General features: G+C 45.7%; 1 protein-coding gene across 4 annotated transcripts in view; it reads right to left on the bottom strand.

Moving 5' to 3' along the window:
- The window catches only part of FRMD4A (FERM domain containing 4A), a 289469-nt gene that overhangs the window by 116925 nt on the left and 150869 nt on the right, over positions 1–21675 (bottom strand). For all 4 annotated transcript variants that reach the window (XM_019543681.1, XM_019543680.1, XM_019543679.1 and 1 more), the window contains exon 3: positions 8291–8385. In XM_019543681.1, coding sequence (XP_019399226.1) covers positions 8291–8385 — 95 coding nt within the window. The remainder of the gene's footprint in view (positions 1–8290; positions 8386–21675) is intronic.

The following is a 21675-nucleotide window of genomic DNA, read 5'->3' as shown; positions in this document are numbered from 1 at the left end:
TCTGGTGATTGAGGGCCTCTTCCTTCCCACTCTTTCTGCAGGTGGAGGGGACAGAGGGGGGATCAGAGTAGCCACGGGGCCACCTCTGTGGTTGTCTCCTCTCCTCCCTACGCTCTGTGTAAGGGCTCACACAAGCCCCCTCCTGGAAGTCTACTCAGGGCAGAGAAGGTAAAAATTGAAGATCTGCTGCTTTCTCGTGCACTGTTCACTTTGACTCTGTGCCATTTACAGTTGGAAACATCAGCTGAAGGAATGCTGTATGATTGCCTTGGCCCCACACTGTGACTATGAAGATGCAGCTGTGTGAAGGATGTTGCCAGCGGAGGCAGAGAGCTGGTAGAGCACAATGGCAAGAATGATCCTTTTTACGTTTGCTGGTCCCCTTATCTACAGATCCTGAAGAAGCCGTGGCCTGGAGACTACCCTCTGCTTCTTCTAAGGCTCCTAAAACTCCACATATACTTGAGGGGACAATCTCAGGGAAATTATCCAGGTGCCACTGGGTCTTCGGCTCCTTGTCATGGCAAGCTGCTATTATGACACACATGTGATCATCACATGTGATGCTGTGACAAGTCATGGTGCCACATTTATTCTGGACTTCTGTCATGCTGGGACTGGCTCATTATTTTGCACCTTGCACAGTCTTTCCGATTGTTTTCGTTTGGTAGCATTTTGCACGGGTGATGTCCATAACTTTCTGATGCTCTGTTGACTTTGATTGAGGTTACTAGTAACCTCTGAGGGAAGAATGTGACCCTGGGAAGGGGTTTTTCCTCCTACTAGTAGAAGAGCTGTGATCAAGTCTGTGAAAGCCACAAAGAAAAGTCCAAAGGGTCTTGTTTGGGCTTGTCCCATTTTACAGGCAGGAAAGTAGGGCTCAGGGGACCAGATTTAGCAAGGTGCAGATGTTGCCCAGTGTGATTTACAAAAGCACTTAGGCAGGCTCCACACCAAACTCCCACTGAAGTCTAAGCTGGCCGACCTTCCTCTGCACCAGATTGAAGATTATCACTAGGACAAAGGAGGCAAAGGGGTCACTTGAGTCAGTGACAACACTGGCATGGTGCACGGCAGGGTGGGGAGCTGCTCCGGGGTCAGGCTGGGATCTTGCAGTGCTGACGGCATGGTTCGCAGCCAGGGCAGAGCTGTGATCTGCAGCCTGAATGCTCCAGGCAGGGGCGTGCAGGTAGTGGATTGTGGCTTTGTCCTGGCTCTGGACCATGCTGTCACCGCTGCAAGGAGCCAGGGCAGAGCCACGATTTACCGCACAGGGGCTGCTGGGAAATGGAGTCCGCTGCAGGCCAGATCTGGCCCATGGGCTGGACTTTGCCCACCCCTGACTTAGAGCTTGCATACTGATTTTGCCTTCAGTTCCCTGCTCATCTTACAGCTATGAGCCAGGCAATGGAGATCTGTGAACTTCGTGCAATTTGAGGGGTTTCAAACTTTTCTTCTCTAATTATAAGCATTTGCCCTGCAAACCCAGTTCAAGTTTCTAAATCTTCCTTTTCCTGTGGTTTAGACTTGTGTGGTTTTCCTCAAGGTTAACTTAATTTCGAACATTTTTTTTTAGCTAAAGGGAAGCCTGAACTGTTATTAGGAATGAAAGAATGTACCAAAAGCCTGGCTATCTCAAGGGGGTCTCCATCTACAGTATAAATGAAATGGCCAAGACTTCCCATAGCTGTTAGTAGCTGTAGATGTTTCTATTTTTTGGGTGCCTACGTTGAGTCATTTTTAAGGGTCTGAGTTTTAGAGGATGGAGACTCAGCACCTCCTGAAAAAGGAGGCCCATTTAGATCCGGACCAATCTGGCCCAAACTGGGCACTCAGAACAAAAATAGAGGCATCCAAAATGATTAGTCACTTGTGCATATTTTGACCTTTACTTGCTCATTTTCCTCACAAGTGGTCCCTTTTCCCCATGTTGTCTCTCATGTGGGATATTATGAACCCAATAGCAATGAAATTCATATCAGACTTTAGAAGCCATAGCATACAAGCAGGTTGAAATCAGACCAGATTATGTATTCCTACTTAAACTCATGCTTAAAAACAAGCATACAACCTAAGAGGGCTTGTGGGCATACCACTGTCAAAAGCAAGAAGAAGCCAAAGCCAAGAAGACATTGTATCCCTGAACTGGCTTTGTCCAGCTGTGTCTATATGGCTGGGGTTAGTAGTACTGAAAGCAGCTGATGGCATTACACACTTATGACTACAGTAAGAGATCAGGCCAATGTGTTGACGAAGCACTAATCAGCGAGCTGAAAAATCATGTCTTTATTCAAGGGGAACATACATACAAGTCTGCCTTGCAGATGCTGTCATTCCCACCAATGGTGGAAAGCGCTAAGGTAGAGAGGACAGCCACTCACTTTAAGAAGTCACTTACTTTTTTTCGTTTTTGGAAAGACTCATTGATCTGCTAAGGGAAGCAGCTGATTGTCAATCTGCTTGTTAGCTTAAGCAACTGTCTCACATAATCACCTCTAAACAGTAATATATTGTCATTTATTTACCGGTAATAGTACCTTTGTGGTGCTCTAATTATAACTCTATGAGTAATAAAGAAGCAGAAATAGGATGAGAGAAAGTCATCAAGAAGGCAGGAGAACCAGTCATAATGCTGGTGCATCCAGGGATTTTTAACATGCTTATTTCTAAGGTACCCAACTGCAAAGAGGTCACTGTTGCACCTTGTACAGGGAACTATTATTATCTTACTGCAAAGACGTAATAGCTCAGCCTGTGCAACTACCACTTAAAGTGGACTATGAGGATGTTGACTGATGTAGGTCACTACTTCTTGTGTTTTCCAAGGCACATCCGCTCTGATGTGTTCAAAGCAGCAGCAGCGAACAGTCATTACCATCTGCTACCTAATACACATGCTTTGTCTAGGGGCCAGTTTCCAGTATCATTACTTTGCACAGCTCTTCACTGAAGAAGCTGTCCCACTGTCCTCAATGGGACAACTCACGGAGTTAGAAGCTATTCATCACGATTAAAGGGATCACAATTAACCCTAGCTGTCTAATAATCTTAATGACTGTTTTCTCACTGACGGGTTGCAGTGAGATCCTCTTGATATTTTCCTGCCTGGAGATGCTTCTCCAGCACAGTTGAACTTAAGAGGCATATAATGGCTTTTGTCTTCATTAACTCCATTGATTTTGCCATTTACGAATTTACATCCAAGTATTCACATCAGCAATGGTGCAAACCCAACAGGCTGTACCATGACAGCCTGATCATTTTTTTGTTGTTTATAGCCAGGTTGAAGTTAAATTGTTGGATCAATAACAAATGTGTAATTGCTTTTAGCAAACAGAAATTGGCTACATTTACTACATAGGCTGGGTATGGCTTCTGGTTCATTGGCTCAGTGCTGTCAATTGTATGCAATAGTTTCTGTTTTCTCTTATCCCCCTGTGCAGCAGAAAACAGCATGTCAATGAACACACTGCCTCAAGGTGGATTGGGATGTAGACATTTGCTAGTTAGTGTCCAGTTTTCTGATAAGTATATCTACATGTATTAGTATTTCTAAAGATATTTGATATCCTTGGATTAATAGCCTGATTCACCTCCCATCTAAACCAAGCTCCTGTTGTTGTCTTTGAGTAAGGATTAAATATGGACTATTCTAGCTTCCATCAACTATTATAGGGAAAAAAACAACACATTAAAATTAACCTTCCCTTAACCTTCCCACATTAAAATTAACTTTCCCTTTGATGGAAATACCTTTGGGAGGCAGGATAAGGCCCAGGCATTCATTGTAATGTAGGAACTGCTAAAATGGATCAGTACTTCACTACAGAGATGCATCACAGTCCATTGGAGAAGCCACTAAACTGAGATCGAGTCATCTGGGCCTATTCTTGGCTCTACTACTGATTTGCTGAGTGACGGTGCACAAGTCGGCCCACCTTTCCGGTTCTCTGTTTCCCTCCTATCGTTTGTATTGCTCAGTTAGACTTTAGATTTTGGCGAAGGAACCACTTCTTACCATGTGATTTATAGCACAGTCTCTAGCAGTGCTGTAACATAAATAACAACAGTTTAGTCCCCAAATCCAGCTCTGATGCTGGTCAGGACCGGATGGCTGAGATGATTTCTTCCTAGAGGGCTGGGTTATGCCCAGATGCTGAAGCAGAGATCCTTTACACATTTTTATCCTACATAACTTAGCTGAAGAGGCTTTGACTGCTTTGCTGGATCAGCTCTGCAAAGAGAGTGCAGGCTTCATCCAGAGTCCAGTGGTATCAATGGCCCTGCAAGAAAGAAAAGGGGAACAGCAGAGGAGGAAGAAATTAACCCAGGGCTTGCAAGGCAGGTGGTGAATGATCCCTGATCCTGAGCACAAGGTGGAACAGAGCTGTTTACAGCCTTGACATTGGCACATCCCTGGGGAGGTGAAAAGAAGTTGAATTTCAGCCACTGCAAAACTGATTTTACTTCCACAAATTTCCAAATCGATGGCAGAAGGAAGAAGGGATAGTGAAGATTCATAACCGGATGAGTTAAAATTGCTCCATTTCTCCACGTCTCAATTATAAGGCCACCATTCCTCTCCAATCAGGCTAATTCCTAATTCTCTGGATTTATGCAGGGGTTGGGAATTTGGCCCCACGCATCCACCCTGCCATACAGAGGTCACCATTTGACCTGTGGCCCCTCAGTTCATTGCTAACGCTATAACACATTCCTATGATCATTAAAATAAGACGTGTTATTCTTTTCCCCATCACAGTCTCACAATCTAATTTTAGTCATGCTGAATGCAGTAATGGCCCTATATTATCACAAGAAGCTATTAAGTCGCCAACGCAAAGGTTGTTCCTATTGATTTTCTTCTCAGGTTGTCATGATACAGTGCACTAATGAATGGAAATCCCCAGTCCCAATCATTTTTAAATAAATTACTCTCATAGAGCTTTTACTCTTAAATTGAAGAATTGATTTAATACTTCAGTGGGTTTTTTTCTTTTTCTAAACTTGCAGCTAAGCCAAGCTCAGAATATATTTATGAACGAGACCTGCTCTGTCTTAGCTGGTGTATACAAGTTCCATTCAAGGACGTGAGCACCCAGAGTCAGAGATATTGCATCCGTGAGGAAAACTAGATAAATCTCCTGCCGTAGTGTCACAGAAACGTTCTGAATTAAATCGTTCCTATTAGGATTCCAGAAGCTGCTTGAAGTCCCCAACCAATACCACTGCCCTATTGTGCAAAGCGCTCTACAGACACGTAGTGAAAAACAGACCCTCCTACCCTTTTTCTATTATTAATAGTGTAGGGAAGAAATGTTATTTAAAAAGCTGATCCTCATTTTAGAGGTGGAACATGCAAGTACAGGGAGATTAAAGGACTTGCCAAAAGGCAAACAGAAAGTCTGTGGAAGAGTGAAGAATTGATCCCAGACTTTCCAGGTCCCGGTCTAATGCTTTAACTACTTTGTTGGGTGTGTTCAACTGCATAAAATAGTTCCTATATTTCACAGGTTGTGTCACCTATGGACAAAATTCTGTTAAAGAAGATGTTGGGAAAATATGCTGTACCTACTAGTGATAATTTCGGTAGTCGTCCAAAAGCCTCACTTAAATTATTTGGGATTTTCTGAGGGACAGTGAGTGGCCTACCAATTAGGCTAGGATCTCAGTACATCAGTCCCAATCCGGGATCAGACAGACCATGCCACTTGCCTGTCAGATGCTCCAAAAGTTTCTACCCAGGAGAACGTTTACAATCTGTTCTCCAATGCCTGAGGAAGGGTGTTTGTGCTCGAAAGCTTGCAATTACAGAACTGTTTTTGCAAAAATCTTGTTGGTCTAATAAAAGATATCACCTCTGCCACTAGTTCTGATCGTCTTTTCCTCTAGACCAATACGGCTACAACCTGGGTACCAAAAATTTCAAGCACTTTGACCTTCTATCAGTTTCTTGCATTTCTCTACCCCGGAGCTTTACTCCCACTTGGTTTTTGTTAAGCTACTTTTCCCAGGGTGTCTGAAGTAAATGCCCCTTCTGGAACTATACATGGTCACTAGCAAATCATCTTTGCCCCCTCTCCATGCTCACAATGCCTCTTATTTCTGCACCCCCTTGGGTATATGATGTGACTCCACTTTCTTGTGGGACTGGCTGTGTGCCAATGGGCTTGCCAGGCATTTTCCTTTGTAACTAGTGTCACTGCTGAGAACAAATGGAAACAGCTGGGCCTCTTTGGCTCCGTTTCCCCCTCACGCAGCGTGCACAGAGTGCCTCACCACCTCAGATCCCAGCCGGAGCTCCCCTCGGCATGACATGCTGAGAGAAAACACCCAGGGAACAGGGCTCTCCTTTTGCCACAGTAACTTTCCATCTACAAACCTGTCCCAGGCTGAGGAGGTTCCCTGTCGGCTGTGTACTCTGGGTCTTCCCACAGGCAGTCCCATCTTGCACATGTACCACTTTAAGCATGAGCGTCCCACTGCTAGTAAAGCCATGCATTTGGATGAGGGCTTCCAATGCAAGCTGGACAGCTGTGCTCTACGAGGGCTCCTTCCCTTATAATGGAGAGGTGGTTTGGGCAGGGGGACAGGCTAGAAGGTGGCAGATCTGTACATGCCCACCTCAGTGCACCTACATCGATGTGTGTGTGTATGCACAAGTTATATATGTGTACACTATCTTCCCCTGTCTCATTTAATAAACTATTCATGTTGCTCACTTTTTAGCACTTCACCTGGGATGGTGAAATTGGGCTGGCCAGTGGTAATAGGCTTGCCAACCCCAAGCCATGCTATTGGCAAAAAAAATCATGACATTACATATAATACGTGTACCTTTGTATTATTTGTCTTGTGGTAAAACCCAGGGGGTTTCTCAATCAGAAATCAGGTTTGTGCTCATCTACATACAAACACATACCCCAGACACAGTCTCTTCCCTCAGGCTTTTACAATCTAATTCTACAGAAAACACAGGGAGGTGCCGGATGGAGGCAGGGAACACAAGCTAACAAGGAGATAATATGCTAAGCAGTGGTTATGGCCTCTCTCTGACTACCTAGTGGGTGTGTCTGCATGTGCACATTTACTGCATAGCAACCAAAATTACTGCATAGTACAGGCACGCATCTACATGGGCATGCCCATACTGCACAGTATATATGGTGACTTACACCGACTTCAGCATAAATTTGGTACCTGCATCATGCACATATCAAATTCACACCCAATTAGTTATTGCACAGTAACACACATGTAGACACCTTACTGTGCAGTAACACTGTGTGTGTGGACTGACTTGGGACTAACTTGAGTCCCAAATCAGTCCACACATAGCGTTAATGCGCTTTAACACCTGCAAGTGTAGACGCCGGCCTAGTCCCACTTACTGCACAGTAATTTACTGCACAGTAAATTTAAACCAGTGTAAATGCACATGTAGACAAACCCTGTGTGAAGTATTTATTTGCTTTCTGGCTTATGAAGCTTAAGAACTCTTGTTTTCAAGTTGTGTCCAAAATTATGTGGGCTGTGAACCTCCTTTTCTTAAAATGAAAGGTAGTATTTTGATATAACCACAGAGGTTGTAGAAAATAAAACATCAAGCTGGTGACAGCCAACAGAGCTGTGAGGAGTCTGCTACATGGTCCAGTTCTCCAGCACCATCACAAAATGTCACAGAACTGCTGGGGAAGGCCAAATCCCAACATTTACACAAAACGTTATTATTCACAAACATCTGGACTTAATATTAAATTTTGGAGCTTTTCATCTCTTCCCCCTCCCCTTTTCCTTTATCTAAGACCTAACAGTTCTTGAAATTACCCAGTGTAATTTGAAAAAGATGTTTCTCTACCCCTCTATTCATTTGTCATTAGCATTAAACCTGCCTGAGAGCACAATCCTGTTAACATGTTAATTATACCATTCTGCCGTACCAGTAATGATTGTGAAGTGGCAACTGGATTTGAAGACCACGACAGCATAAGATGACCTTCTGCCAATGTCAAAGACAAGGGCTCTGTCAACATCTGACTAGGAAGGGACTGCTCATGTCTCCTTGCATCTCAGGCAACAGTTAACTCACAGTAAGTGACACCCAACATTGTATGAAGGGCCAGTAATGAGATTAATGCATATGCTACCTTAATCTCACATTAGCCCCATGTCCCACCAGGCCTGGGCTAGGGACATAAATAGTGCACAGGCCTATGTGTTGGCCCTTCTGCCTGGAAGATGGGCAGGCAGGCTTTCTATGCTTCCCGGCGCTTTCCGCCATGGCACTTACGTTTCATCCGTGAATGCAATGCCAAAGTATTCTTTCTCCTTCAGGTTGAAATGAGATGCCACCAGGTCAAGCAGCTCCTTGGCCAAAAGCTTTGGCTGGAAAACAAGAAGGAAAAACAATTAACAGTGGGGTCAAGCCTCATATACTTCTTACACTTCCTTCAATATAAATCTCTAGTATAAAATAGGATTATCATAGAAGGATAAGTGAGTAGGCAAGGCAAGTCTGAAGAATATATAGCTGATGGCAGACACAGCTGATAATCTGTCCACAGAGAAGTTCTGAAGAGGATGGGATTAACTATTTTCATTGGTCAAGGAGAGATCTTTATGGCAGATATCAGAGTCACTGCTGCTTGGAGATTTAGCTTAAATATTATGGAAAACATAAAAACATGGACAATTGAAAAATCTCTACAGAAGCCTAGAGAATCTCCATTCCTGGGGGTGTTCCTGGTTAGACTTCCAGCCATAAGACCTTAAGACTTGGTCTGCTTCTTCCCTTATCTCTCTGTGATAATCTTAGTATTGCAGCGGTGGGAGTTTTAAACAAAAAAGCCAATGCTAGATAGAGCCATATAGTGAACAAGGCCTTTCCTATGATTCAGAGGGTGGTCCTTTTATTGACCCAGGGCTGCCTTGTGCATGCCCTGTGGAAACCCTGCAAGCTTTGAGTTTGATGTGAGTTTGATGCTGCTGCAAAGGGTACTTGGTACGTGGGCGTCAGCTGCTGCTCTTTCTTTCCAGGAGCCTAAACCCTGTGACACATGGCTACATGGGATTGTTCCATCCTAAGTGCAGGACTTTGAACTTGTCCTTGTTGAACCTTATGCCATTCCTTTTGGGCCAATCCTCCAATTTGTCTAGGTCACTCTGAATCCTAGCCCTACCCTCCAGTATATCTACTACTCCTCCCAGCTTGGTGTCATCTGCAGACTTGCTTAGGGTACACTCTATGCCATCTTCCAAGTTGTTGATGAAGACATTGAACAAAACTGCCCCCAGGACCAACCCCTGGAGCACTCCACTTGATACCAGCTGCCAACTAGATATTGAGCCATTGACTCTCTGAACCTGATGCTCCAGCCAGTTTTCTGTCCACCTTGCAGTCCATTTATCCAGCCCATACTTCTTTAGCTTGTCTGCAAAAATGCTGTAGGAGACCGTATCAAAAGCCTTGCTAAATCAAGGTATACCACACCCATCAGTCTCCTTGCATCCACAGAGCCAGTCACCTCATCATAGAAGACAATCAGGTTGGTCAGGCATGATTTGCCCTTGGTGAACCCATGCTGACGGTTCCTAATCACCTTCTTCTCCTCCAAGTGCTCAGAAATGGATTTCTTGAGGATCCACATTAAATGCAACCAAGTTAGTTATTCCTCAACTCCGGCCAAAATCCCTAAGACCATTGCCTCATCCTCTTAAATGCTTACTTCCACCCACTACCACCTGGCACCAGTGAGGCAGATGGCACTCAGCAACACTTGTTTTTATGCCAACCTGTGCACATTTAATGCTACCTCACCTTCTTACCCACCTAGTTTGCCTGTTTCATCCACCTGTTACATCCTAACTGACACTTGGATAACAAAGGATTATTTTGTTATTTGTCTATGCAGCACCTGGCACTGTGGGGCCTTGATTCTTGATTGTGGTACCTAGGCATGCAAGGAGAGAAACAACAACTGTTATCATGCTTAGACCCTTCTGCAGCTGGAACAGTTTGTTCCTAGTGTTTGAACAAAGCCTGAGCCGCTGGATTGGAAGGATATGTTAGTGGATAGGAAACTAAAGTGAGTCTCAAGAGACCCAAGCTTAGTTTCTGAATCAGATATCGTATGCAGGACCTTGGCCAAATCACTTACAGCATCTAAGTCTACAACAGGGGTCTGCAATGTTTTTGGGCAGTGCCAAAAACACCCACAACCTCAACTTGTAAGATGTTGGCATGCCAGGGGCAGGGAAACCACAAGGGGATCATTCTTGTTGTGGCAGTGCAGCCCCAGCCCCTTCTCTGCTGTCCACCTCGAGGCACGTGTGATCCCACCACCAGCAATGAGCTGGACTAGGCCCCTGCAGACCCCCGTGCAGCCATTTGCAGCCTCCTGGCTGCCTGCTACAGCCAGCCCGACCTCTGGGCAGGCCCTTGCCACCCACCATGGTGCCTGGGCTGCTCGCAGCAGGTGAAGGGGAGGCTGCAAGCAGGGTCCATGGAGCCTAGCCTGACTTGTTGCTGGTAGTGGGTGCACATGTACCCCAAGGTGGATGATGGAAAGGCGGCTGGGGTGGCACTGCCACAACAAAGATCAGGCCCCTCATGGCTTCCCCGCCACCTATCCTGAGGTGCACGAGCCAAGCAAAATGCCTTCACATGCATGTGTGCTAGCAGTTGCCTACCCATGGTATATACCACTCACACACCACACTCAGGCCTGACACCAGGAAGCACAGCATCTGGTCCATGTGCCCCTCCTCAGCCTGCAGCAACACTCAAAAAATGGGGCAATGTAGTTGCTTTAAAGCCACTGGGACCTCATGTCTTTGGCTTGGGTGTTTGTACTGGTACATGGCCAGGGCTGCTCTAAAGCAGCAATGTAACGTCATTTTCAGCAGTGGGCACTTGTATAGCAGCTGTCCTCGGTGGCCACGCTCCTAGGAACAGCACTGAAGTGATGCAGGAGAGCTCTTCATCTCCATGCTTTCCAGCTGGTAAAGGAAGCCCATGATTCCCTACTTCATCTTGTGAGGATAAAATCCATTAACGACTGTGAGATGGTTGGACATTATGAGGGCAAGGACACCAGAGTACCAAATATGTCACCAGGCTGGCCCCGTGGTTGCAGAAATAGCTGGCCAGAGTTGCATAAGTGGCACAATTTCATCTCATTGAGTTCTAGTCATGCGAGCCCCATATCACTGTCTTCTCCTGCTTACGTTTAAAAACTAGATTATTTCCATTCCTGTCTGGGCAGGAGCGTTTGTGGAGAGCAGCGCTCCAAGTTGTATTCAACCAGCCATCATTAAGAGGCAGGGGGACATAGGGAGAGGGGGAGCGCTTTTGTGTTTCCAGATGAATCAGTTCTGACCTTACAAACCACGCACACAATGACAGCATCGTCTGAGCAGCCGTGGCCACTGACAGAGGCCAGGTGAACTCCATCTCGCAACAATGGCATATACTGCGGCATTGTGCCCTGCAGCTGGCACAGACTGGTAAGAACTGCTCTGCTGTGATTCAGATGTTTGACAAATGAGCAATTATGCTGGAGAGTGGGGAAGCCAGACATCAGACTCAGCCCGGCTGCACTCATTTAGGGGGGGGAGGAACATGTATGACATGTTGCAGTGTAACAAGAGGCCCCTTCTTGCCTGCCCCACCTATTTTGTGCATTTCTTTTTCCTTCTAAGTATTGGCAGAGACCTAGCACACTCATTGCATGGGTGTGGTAAGGCTCAGAGCAAGCCAGAAAGCTGTAGGAAAAACCTACAAACTACATCTACATATCAATTAAGCTCAGTGTCACTAAAGAAAACAAAAAAACTAAAATATCGACTTCGAAGACTGTAAAGATATCCTGGTGCTAACCTAACTCACTTACTGTCCCCAGTAGCCTTTGATCCTCACTACCTCACATTGCATTTTTATATATTTGTCACAGTGCATTTTTATATTAATATTTCATCTGTCTCATCTTTACCATGGTATTTTGTATATTTTATACTTTTAAACCCTTAAGGAATGTATTCCCTGTAGAATGAAGTTACACCCTGGACCATTGTTAAAAACACTGCATTGAAATTATAATTGTAAAGTGATAAAATCTGCTATACTGGGCTGGTCCCCCTTGAGTGAATGCCAGTATGTATGATGAATCAGTAGATAACTGAAGACAAAGCAAGAGCCTCTGGCTGTTGACAATAACCTAGACAGAGAAACTTAGCGCTACAAAACTTTACAAGCCATTTCAGGCTAATCAAGCCAAGGAATCGATTCCTGGAACTGAGCACCCACCCTACTGACTATTCCTGTAACCCGTAACAATACAGCCATTAAGTCAATAAGTCAAGGGTGGACTTCCGAAACTTTGGGTACCAGCAGGCAGAGACCCCTGTGACTAACAGCTGTCATGCATTACTCAAGACCCACGTGGGACAGCGACCTCCACATTGGGCAGCCAAGATGATGCTGGGGAATCACACGAGTCTGCCAGAAAGGGATAAAAGGCAGTGACGCGTGACCCTCAGTAGTGCCCTCTCATCCAGCACCTGACCTACCGAGACAGAAGGACAAGCAGGTGACCCCCTTCTGCAGAAGACATCACCTTGAAGGAAGCTGACCATTGACAGCAGGCTCCAGGGCCTTGGACAGGGAGATATACTAACACCAGTGCTCTCACAGTCACTACAGCAGCTACTATACACTATGCTACATGGGTTTGAATGAGTGAGCGTATGCGTGTGTCTATGTTAAGGTGACCAGTACTCCTCATAACTCGGAGGTTGCATTTATGATTTTATTGGTAACTTCACATCCCATACAATACATTAGGATTCATTATGATTCTGTGAGTTGGTCCTTTGTAGCCAACAGCAGCATGTTCCAACCTCTCAGGCATAGCTGGAGGCTTCAGATTCGTATGTCACTAGGACGAGGGAATAAAAAGGAGAAGGAAATAAATGACACGGAATAAGCACGACCGCCGATCCCTCAAGAGGCTGGGTGCTGCCTGCCTTCAGTACAACAGCATCCCACAGGGGCAGGTCTCTAGTGGGGTGGTCCCAGGAGCACCACCCATTCTCCTCACAGCTGTGACATACAAAGCATTTGCTCACTGCTGCTGTGGCGCAGGGACATCTGATGGATACAGCATGTGAAGTCACCCTCTGAGGATGCACCAGTGCGTAAGTGCCTTGCGTGCTACTCTGTACAGTCTGCATTTGCCCAACAAAAGACATCCTTGGCTCAAGCAGTTTCCTGCCTGACTGCTGCCTGCAGCATGGGAAGCAGGATGGGTGAAGGATCCTTGCCTCCAGTATGCGGGCAGGCCTCCCGAAAAGTGTGCTGCATCAGATAAGAGGGGATAACCCATGCCAGTGCTGGCTCCGCACCAGGTAAATTACTGACCCAGCCTCCTTGAAGAGGCTTAAGACTGTGATGTTAAGTCCTGTTGGTCCCCTTCAAGATTATTTCCCACTGCCATCCTAAGCCGTGCATCGGCTGCGCAAAGTTATTGTCCTTTTGGGGGCTGTGGGATGAGCGTCTTCCTTCCCGGGACAGAGAAGGAATGGGGAAGGAGCACCCGAGGGGTGGCGAGGGGCTCCCATTCTAGCTGCCATGAACTCCTTTGTGTGAAGGAGCAGGTCCACCTTGTTGTAAAAAGGGGCAGTCAAATTCTGGCAGAGACAAACAAAGTGGCAGCCTATATCCCCTTCTCAGGGGAGACACCAGCACTGACAGCGAACAATTCGGCTGACCGCAGTTCAGGATGCGAATGGATGAGCCATGGCCTCCTTTTGCATGAGCTACACAGACAAAGAGCTCATTACTGAGGTTAGTGGAATATTATTTTAATTCATTATTAATTTCTGGGCTTAATTTTCCACAGGGATATTTTTTTTGCATTAATAAAACCCTTGCCTCAGACCTATGGAGGAAGACGTGGCTAGTCCGATAGCACGGGGGAAGCTGCTGTGAATGCTGGTGGTGCTGGGCTCAAAAAGGCAATGCCCAGTCACAGGGATGCAAATCAGGAGTGCAAGAGGGGTCCAAAAGTGGTCCAACCCTCACAGATGCGGGACAAGTTCTGTAGTAGCACGTGGCAACCTTTTACATCAATGGCTTTTTTGTTTCCTTCCCACCCACTCCTCTGAGACCCACACAGCTGAGGGAACAGCCTCGGGGATAGCAAGTCCCCAGGATCCTTTATGCGGTGTACGCACAAGTTCAGCTGGTGCAAAGGATTGTGGGAAACATCCAACCCCCATAGCCGCACATGGCTGGGCCATACCTGGGCCAAGACTGGTCAGTGGACATCCTGAAGCTGGAGCTACAAGGCCTGAAGACTGGTTTGTGGGATGAGGGATGGTGGTACGAGTGCTGTTCTTCCAGCATTGCTTTCCACATGACACCTATTTATAAGGCCAGGACAAAGATAATGCACGCTAAGCAAAGAAAAAGCTTTGACCTCTCACTACTATATAGAAATTGCCCTGGCCCAGAACCTGGTCCCAGCCCAGTCTGAGCTGGAGGAGGGGAAAAAAAATCCTTCCTCCCAAGCTGGGATGGGATAGCCTTCATTTGGCACCAGTGCTCCCCGTCCAGGTGTGGAAGAGCTGTGGGATCCAGCACGTGTACTGATGTCCCAACAACCAACTATTCCCAGCTACTCTGCATCCTGTCCCCAAGTCCCTTCTGCATGGCAGTATGCTGCGAGCCGGATTCCCATTTGTCGTCCCCACTTCTTCCCTCTGCAGCTGCACAGATTTGCTCTGGATGCATTGTACATAGGGCTGTTAGCAGTCACAGCTCTGTAGAGTACAAAAGCATGGCACCTAGATGCCTCGGTGAGGGTCTCGTTAGAAACAAAGCCATTAGACAGAGAGAACGGCAAGAATATGTCATTCAAGGGAATTCTGACGGGCTATTATAATGGTAACCTCCTCTGGAAATTCAAACCAGATCTGGCAGCGCAGAGCAATTCTAGCTTTTCCTTCTGCCCCTTGGGAAAGGAGAGCAGATGGGAATTCATTAGGGACTGCCTCCTTATTAACACAAAAACCCAAATGCCCCTCAGCATGCTCTGGGCAATGTCAGAGGGGTTTATTTGAAATGCTGTTTAATGCGCTGCAGCAGCAAAGCATTTCTGCCTCGATAGCAAGGAACAAAATGAACGCATGGCTGGGGCTGGGCTTTAACCAGGGTTCATGCAGCCTGGGAGCAATCAACCCCCTACACAGCTTGTGTGCTGGGGAAATGCTGCTTAGATGCAACTAAGCAAAATCCAGAGGCAGGCAAGGACCTACTCATCTTACTAATTATAAGGGGGAACATGCTGGTAAGGAGCTGTAAACCAAGGAGGGACAGAATAAGCAATGAGCTAGACAGAACAACCCTGCACTGGCCGCGTGTGGGGAGCCAAGGAGTCTTTCCCATTTCTCTGCTCCAATCTGCAGAGACAGCGAGCTTGACTCTCATGGACTTTGGCTGCAGGCGTGGATGCTTAGCTCTTCTGGAAAACAAAATGTAATGTCTGTAGACCAAATCCTGAAGTCTTGACTCGTTTCTTCATTCTCAGGCAATATTACTATTGGACTAGCATAAAAAGCAAAGGCAGGATAGAGGGATTTTATGTCAAGAGTCATAAAAAAAGGTTATCTTGAATGTAAAAAAAGGGAAATTATTGGTCTCTATTTTGAGATGCCTAATGCCTACATCTCCTTTTGCTTTGAAGGACTAGTAAATACAGCACAATATGGTGTGTAGATGATCAGAGAATTGCCCAGATCATTCTTCTATACATAAAGCTGGCTTGATCAAAGCATTTTCAGGTCATATAAAGAAATGTCAATTGGGCGGACACTGAATCCCCTGATAATATCCCCAGTGCCCTGGCTAGAGCTGGTGTATGTGCTAGTGAGAACAGCGGGAATAGATCTTTCATGCAGAGGTGAACTATACTTGTTTTAGGGTCCATTTTAAAGTCGGATTTGTCAAAAATGATGAATTAACTTCACTGTGCGATGCATCCTTCTGTATGGTGCCTTTATCTATGGATGCATAATATAATACAGGTGTCTCTTTAACTGGATGTGAAGGTGACTTAGTCATGTAAAAAAGAGTTACAGAAGGACAAGACAAATGTAAAAGGAGAAGGGAGCAGAAATAACACTATTGTGCCAAAGAGGGGGAAGTGTGGGGGAATACCCATCATACTCAAGTTTGGAAGTGGGGAACCATGCTCCTCTCGGCTCCCTTTTGCTTTAGAGATAGTAAAAAAAAATAAAATGGCAAAATAATATAAAACATTTTATAAAGGATGGACATATTTTTGGTCCAGAAGTTTCCTAGGGGAATGAGTCTTCTCTTGTTCAACACTGAGAACATTTCCAAGTATTGTTTATTTCTCTCAATTTTCCCTTCCCTCATCTCCTGTGTTCTTTCTGAATCTTTTTTATTTCTATTCTGTTGCTGAAAAGTAGAGGTAAAAAAGGGGAGAAGAAGGGCACTAAAATGGGGCCAAAAGCAAAATGAGGGCAAAACAGTTCATTTTCCATCTTCACTGAACATATGGATGCATTACAAAATTGAAAGTTTCCAATCTTTTACATTTTTTTTTCAATTAAAGAATAAAAAAAGAATCTTAAAAAACATTGTCCAGTTCTGTTGGTAACACTTACGTTAAAGTTAATGTGATGCTCATAACTGGGGACAGGCCAGCAACCCTGGAGACCATGGTCCTCTTGCCTCAGAAAAGTTGGATTACGGGATGTAACAGTGCACGGCCCCACATCTACCCTACAAGCTTATCTCAGATCCAACCTAGGAGAAATCATGTCCAGCCAAGGAAGTGAGCAGCTTCTTTCCCTTTATGCCAGTAAGACATCTTAGTGGGCGCAGCTGGAAGCTCTGTTATGTGAGCCTGCTGTTTTACAGGCCAGACTGAGGTCTGGGTTAAAATCAGAGCCTGGGTTTACTTTGAAAATCAGGAAATGGCTAAATGAATTATTCTTCACCTGGCAGAGAAACAGGATTTTTGGTATTGAAGCTATGTCATGTTCGGCATAAAAAGAAGGCAGTATTAGCTGAGAAATTCCATGGCCGTGCGTTTTCCCCGTGGAAAGAACATCAGCCAACTTCTGGCAAGGAAACTTGCTTCTCAGTGTGGGTTTTCCCATTAAGTTTAGAAAGAGTTGAATTTGAGAGATTATGCCTCCACAGTCCAGTGGTGCCATGAATAAGGAACAGATGGTATCGTGTTAGAAGTTGTCGGCATGCATCCATCAATGCAGATGCACACAGAATATATCTTTTGTTTTATCAACTGTCATATAAACCAAAGCCATCGCAGGCCCTGCACTTCCCCACCTCTCAGCAGTGGGTAGACGGACAAACTCTGAAAAATCTGGGAAGCAGGCAGTTTAATATTTTATGATGTTTTAACATATAAAACAGACACATGGCAGTCACACAAACCTAAGAGAGGCTGAACACATCTAATCAGGCTGCACTAAACTCAACTCTTCCCTGTTTAGAAATCCAAGGCCCACTTCTGGCCAAAGTGTCACGTCTGAGCACTCCTGAAGCCCAGTTTACCAAAAACCAAAGGGGAAGGGGGTGGAGAGTTCTTTGTATCTCTCTATCTGAGATGCAAGAGATTTGCAACCTGGGCATGCAGCAGAGCTGCTCCATGGACTGGGGAAGTGATGCAGATAAGAGAGCAATTTGCATTAATATAGAACAATTCTTCCCCAAACTATCCATAAAGCAGCAGTGACCGGCACGCAAGCAAACACCTTGCCATGCTTTTTGGCTGGATGAAGGCTCCCTGAAACCTTAGTCCACTGAGCGGTGTTGGATGAAAATAAAAGTGCCATAGGGGAGTTCCCACACAATTCCCCTTCTCCTTTTGACTCCATTTCCCTGAGGAAGCGAAGCTGCCCCTGTTTACAGTAAAAACCAGCTATTTATACTATGGTGTATTCAGAATCAGCATCTAAATCATAAGTGCAGTGCCCTGACTCCATGGCGCGGGGTGGATAGCTCTGCTTCTCAGCCAGGGTGCTGTGAAGTGCCCCGAGATACTTTCAGGGGTGACACAGGATGCTTACCACTGTTAGGTCTGCACACACGGTTCACAAGAAGCACCCAAGAATCCATAGCATAAAAAAAAAATTCTGACCTGTTTTGGTCTTTTTTAATTCTTTCCAACAGAAAACATCCTGTATTCTTTTTCCATAGTCAATGAGGGAATTAAAACTAAGAACTGGCATTTTCCGAGGGGTGCCTTGAGCCTAACAAGTGGTACTGCCAGTCTAAAAATGTAGACAACCACTGGTGTATAGGAATGCCAAGACAGACAGCACTGGAAATGAAACACCAGACCTTTGAGCTCCCAGCATATAGGCTGGAAAAACACATTATTCAGTGGCAGGCTCTTATCTACTAGAGGCCAGCAGCACGCACATATACCCACATGCATTAGTCAGTACATTACACCATGATTGCTTATGTCCTATAATTTTTCTTGCTTCCATGGGCTTTGTGCATAAAATACTGAACTGTCAGCCATTTACCATTCCTTTCTTGTCAATTTGGTTCTGCCAACAGATCAGGCACCAATTGTTTAACCCATTTTGTGCACTTGGAAGAAAAAGAAAATATCAAATTGCTCAGTACGAATGTTATGTAAATATCAAATAATGGTCCTTTCAGCTATCTTTGCATCTGAATGCAGGGCAATAGCGCTGCTCCAGTCCGCTCATGCTGAAGATCAGAGTCGGGGGAGGGGAGATGCCTTAGGGTTTTGAGGTTTGAATTTCCCTTTCTGGGAGAGATCTGCCATTCTTTAATTCCGTATTAACGGGTCAATATAGGAAGCCTAATCCAAACAGACTGAGAGGTGTTTATGTGAAAAATTGCTCACTGAGATGCAAAATGTCTGCAGACAGAAGGTCTGATTTTTTTTTGGATTTTTTGTGCGTGTCATGAAACTGCTGAACGGCGCCGCCGTTATGGGCAAGCGACTGGAGTATGATAAACCGTGGTGCTTGCAGCTCCACTTTCAGAGAGTTGGCGTTTGACTCAACAAATCAGCGCACCTCATTGATGTAGCAAAGTGAAACCAACTTGCCTCCAGCAAAACAGGGAGCGGGAGGAAGTAAAATGGACTTTTTTGAAAAGTCAGTGATTGCAGGATGCATGTCATAGGCAGGCAAGGGTCTTTGGGTAGATGCGATATCTTTTATTAGACCAACTGACTAGTTGGAAAAAAAGTTCTTTGCAAGCTTTTGGGCACAATCGCTCTTCTTCAGGCATTGGGAGACTCTGCTGGTCTGAGACTCGAAGGAATGAAAGAAGCTAAAAGTGTGACAGTGAGAATGTGAGAAAATGATGTTCTCACTGACATCCTGTCACTCGTTTACTCTTCTTTCATTCCTTGGAGTCTCAGACCAGCAGTCTCCCAATGCCCGAAGAAGGGCAATTGTGCCCAAAAGCTTGCAAAGAACTTTTTTTCCAACTAGTCAGTTGGTCTAATAAAAGATATCGCATCTACCCGAAGACCCTTGCCTGCCTATGTCCTTAGACCAGCATGGTTACAACCAAAAACCCAGAAGGCATGCCACGCATTCAAATTTATCTGGGCCAGAAACAGAGACCAAACCCCCATGTTTAGCAAGGCAAACCTCGGACAATACTGCCAAATACATTCCAGATAACTGAGTTGCAGGGTGCCTGACATTTCATCGCTTAATTCAAAACTCTTTGCAGAAACTATTTCCTCTTCGCAGTCAGACTGTACATGTATTGAGGATTATTAAAAGACAGTGAGGTGCGGGGGTAGGTGACCTGGTCAAGTCTGTGGGGCAAATCAGCATCAGAGCCAAGATGAAGACCACAGACTCTGCCTCCCGTCTCTGCTTGGACCGCGGTGCGTGGAGCAGCTCCATGTCAGATGTCGCTTTCCCAACACTGACGAAGCAGCAGGCTGAGGGGCTGAGGACAGAAGGTTTTTTGGGACTGGCACCTTCCCCCGCCACCCGATTATTTGTTTATTACAAGTCCTTAAGCACAAAGAAATGAAACGGCTGCTTAGAGAAGTGCATCCCATCTGGGAATCTGCGAGTCCCGGGCTGTCTGCCTTCCTGTCTGGCAGTGGGACCAGAAGAGAAGCAGCAAACTCTTTGCCAGGCACTTGCAGACCGATTTCCTATCTTGCAAAAGCCGGAGCTCCTTGCTTATTCTCAGGGCCCCAGAAGCACCAGCAGCACACGTGGCACAGGTAAGTACACACTGACAGCAACTGGAGGGTTTGAGGAATATTTTTTATCAAGCAGCTTGGACGCTGCCATGCACATGCTCGAACCCCATTCCCACTCTTCTGAGTTCAAACTATTCAATCCATCCCACTCTTTGGATTTTGAAGATTGCTAGAGGCCCCCGTGTGAATGATCTCCTAGCTCTCACTCCCTATGCTCAGGCAGGTGTTTCCTCCAGCTTACACACTTCCTCATTTATATTGAGGATGTTATGCTTTATGTTGTGTCAGGGTTGAAGGTGGTTTTACTAAGACATTAGATTATGGATGTGTATGGGATGGTTTGGATAGGGACGATCCTGCCTCAGGCAGGAGGCTGGAGTAGATAACCTATGGAGATCCCTTCCAGCCCCGCTTCTCTGTGATTCTCCAATCCTTAGCTGAATGAAGGGACAACAGCAGCATCAGGGTCCTCATCAACCCCCCACCCCCCGAAGAGCAGACTGCATGGTTAGCAGCAAGGCATGGAAAGGACTGGGCTGACCATTGCCACCAGTCAGAGTTTACGGGTGGGAGCCCAGTGATATCACCTCCTTTTTGGATCAAGGAAGCGCAGAAATCTCAGTGCTGACGGATGTCACAGTTGCTTCTGCAATGCTGCCAAGGTCACTGTCAGCTCAGCGAATCAGGCATGTAAATGCCAGCAAAGCAAGTTCAAATGTTGCCTCAAGACATCTCACGCATGCAACTATGATTATTATTTTTTTATTTAAACTTTTAGACTTGGATTTTGACAGCTGGGGAGAAACTGCACCTTCCTGTTTTCTCTCTGGATCTGCCCTTCACAAGGGGGGAAGATGTGCACTCTGGTAGCAGAGAAAGAAGTACTTCACAAAACTTAACCTAGCCTCACCTTGCCCTGTGCTTTCCATTACAAACCTGGAACTCACCCCTGGTTTGCTAGATGCTTGGCTGAGCTTTTGAGTGAACTCAAGGCACATTTTCAGCAAGTCTCTTCTTTCCCCGACAGGCTTAACGGTGGGATTTATAGTTTTGCTGGAAACCATGCTATGTGGATTTGAATGGCTTTAATGAAAATCCAGGCCAAACTTCAGAGGTTTGGCTGAGGTTTGCTTTGAGCTTTCAGGAAACTCAGGAGCAAATTTATGAGATAAAACCCACAAAGAATGATACAAAAATAAATATCCATCCTCTTGCCTGTGTGAACTGGAACGATCAACTTTCCGGCAATCCCGGTTCCATCAACGCAGAGAAGCTGCCTGCAAGCTTTTAGAGCTAACTTCTCCCCTCGAATCTGCACTCTTAGCCACGTTACAGACCCGAACACCTCCCACGTTTCTCTGCACAGGCTCTCTCCGTGACATTGCTGGAATTTCCACATACAAAC

Source organism: Crocodylus porosus, unplaced genomic scaffold, assembly GCF_001723895.1.
Source record: "Crocodylus porosus isolate Cpor-Errol unplaced genomic scaffold, CroPor_comp1, whole genome shotgun sequence".
Classification (NCBI taxonomy): Eukaryota; Metazoa; Chordata; order Crocodylia; family Crocodylidae; genus Crocodylus; species Crocodylus porosus.
The sequence above is the reverse complement of the archived record's forward strand: the minus strand, read 5'-3'. Positions and strand labels throughout refer to the sequence as shown.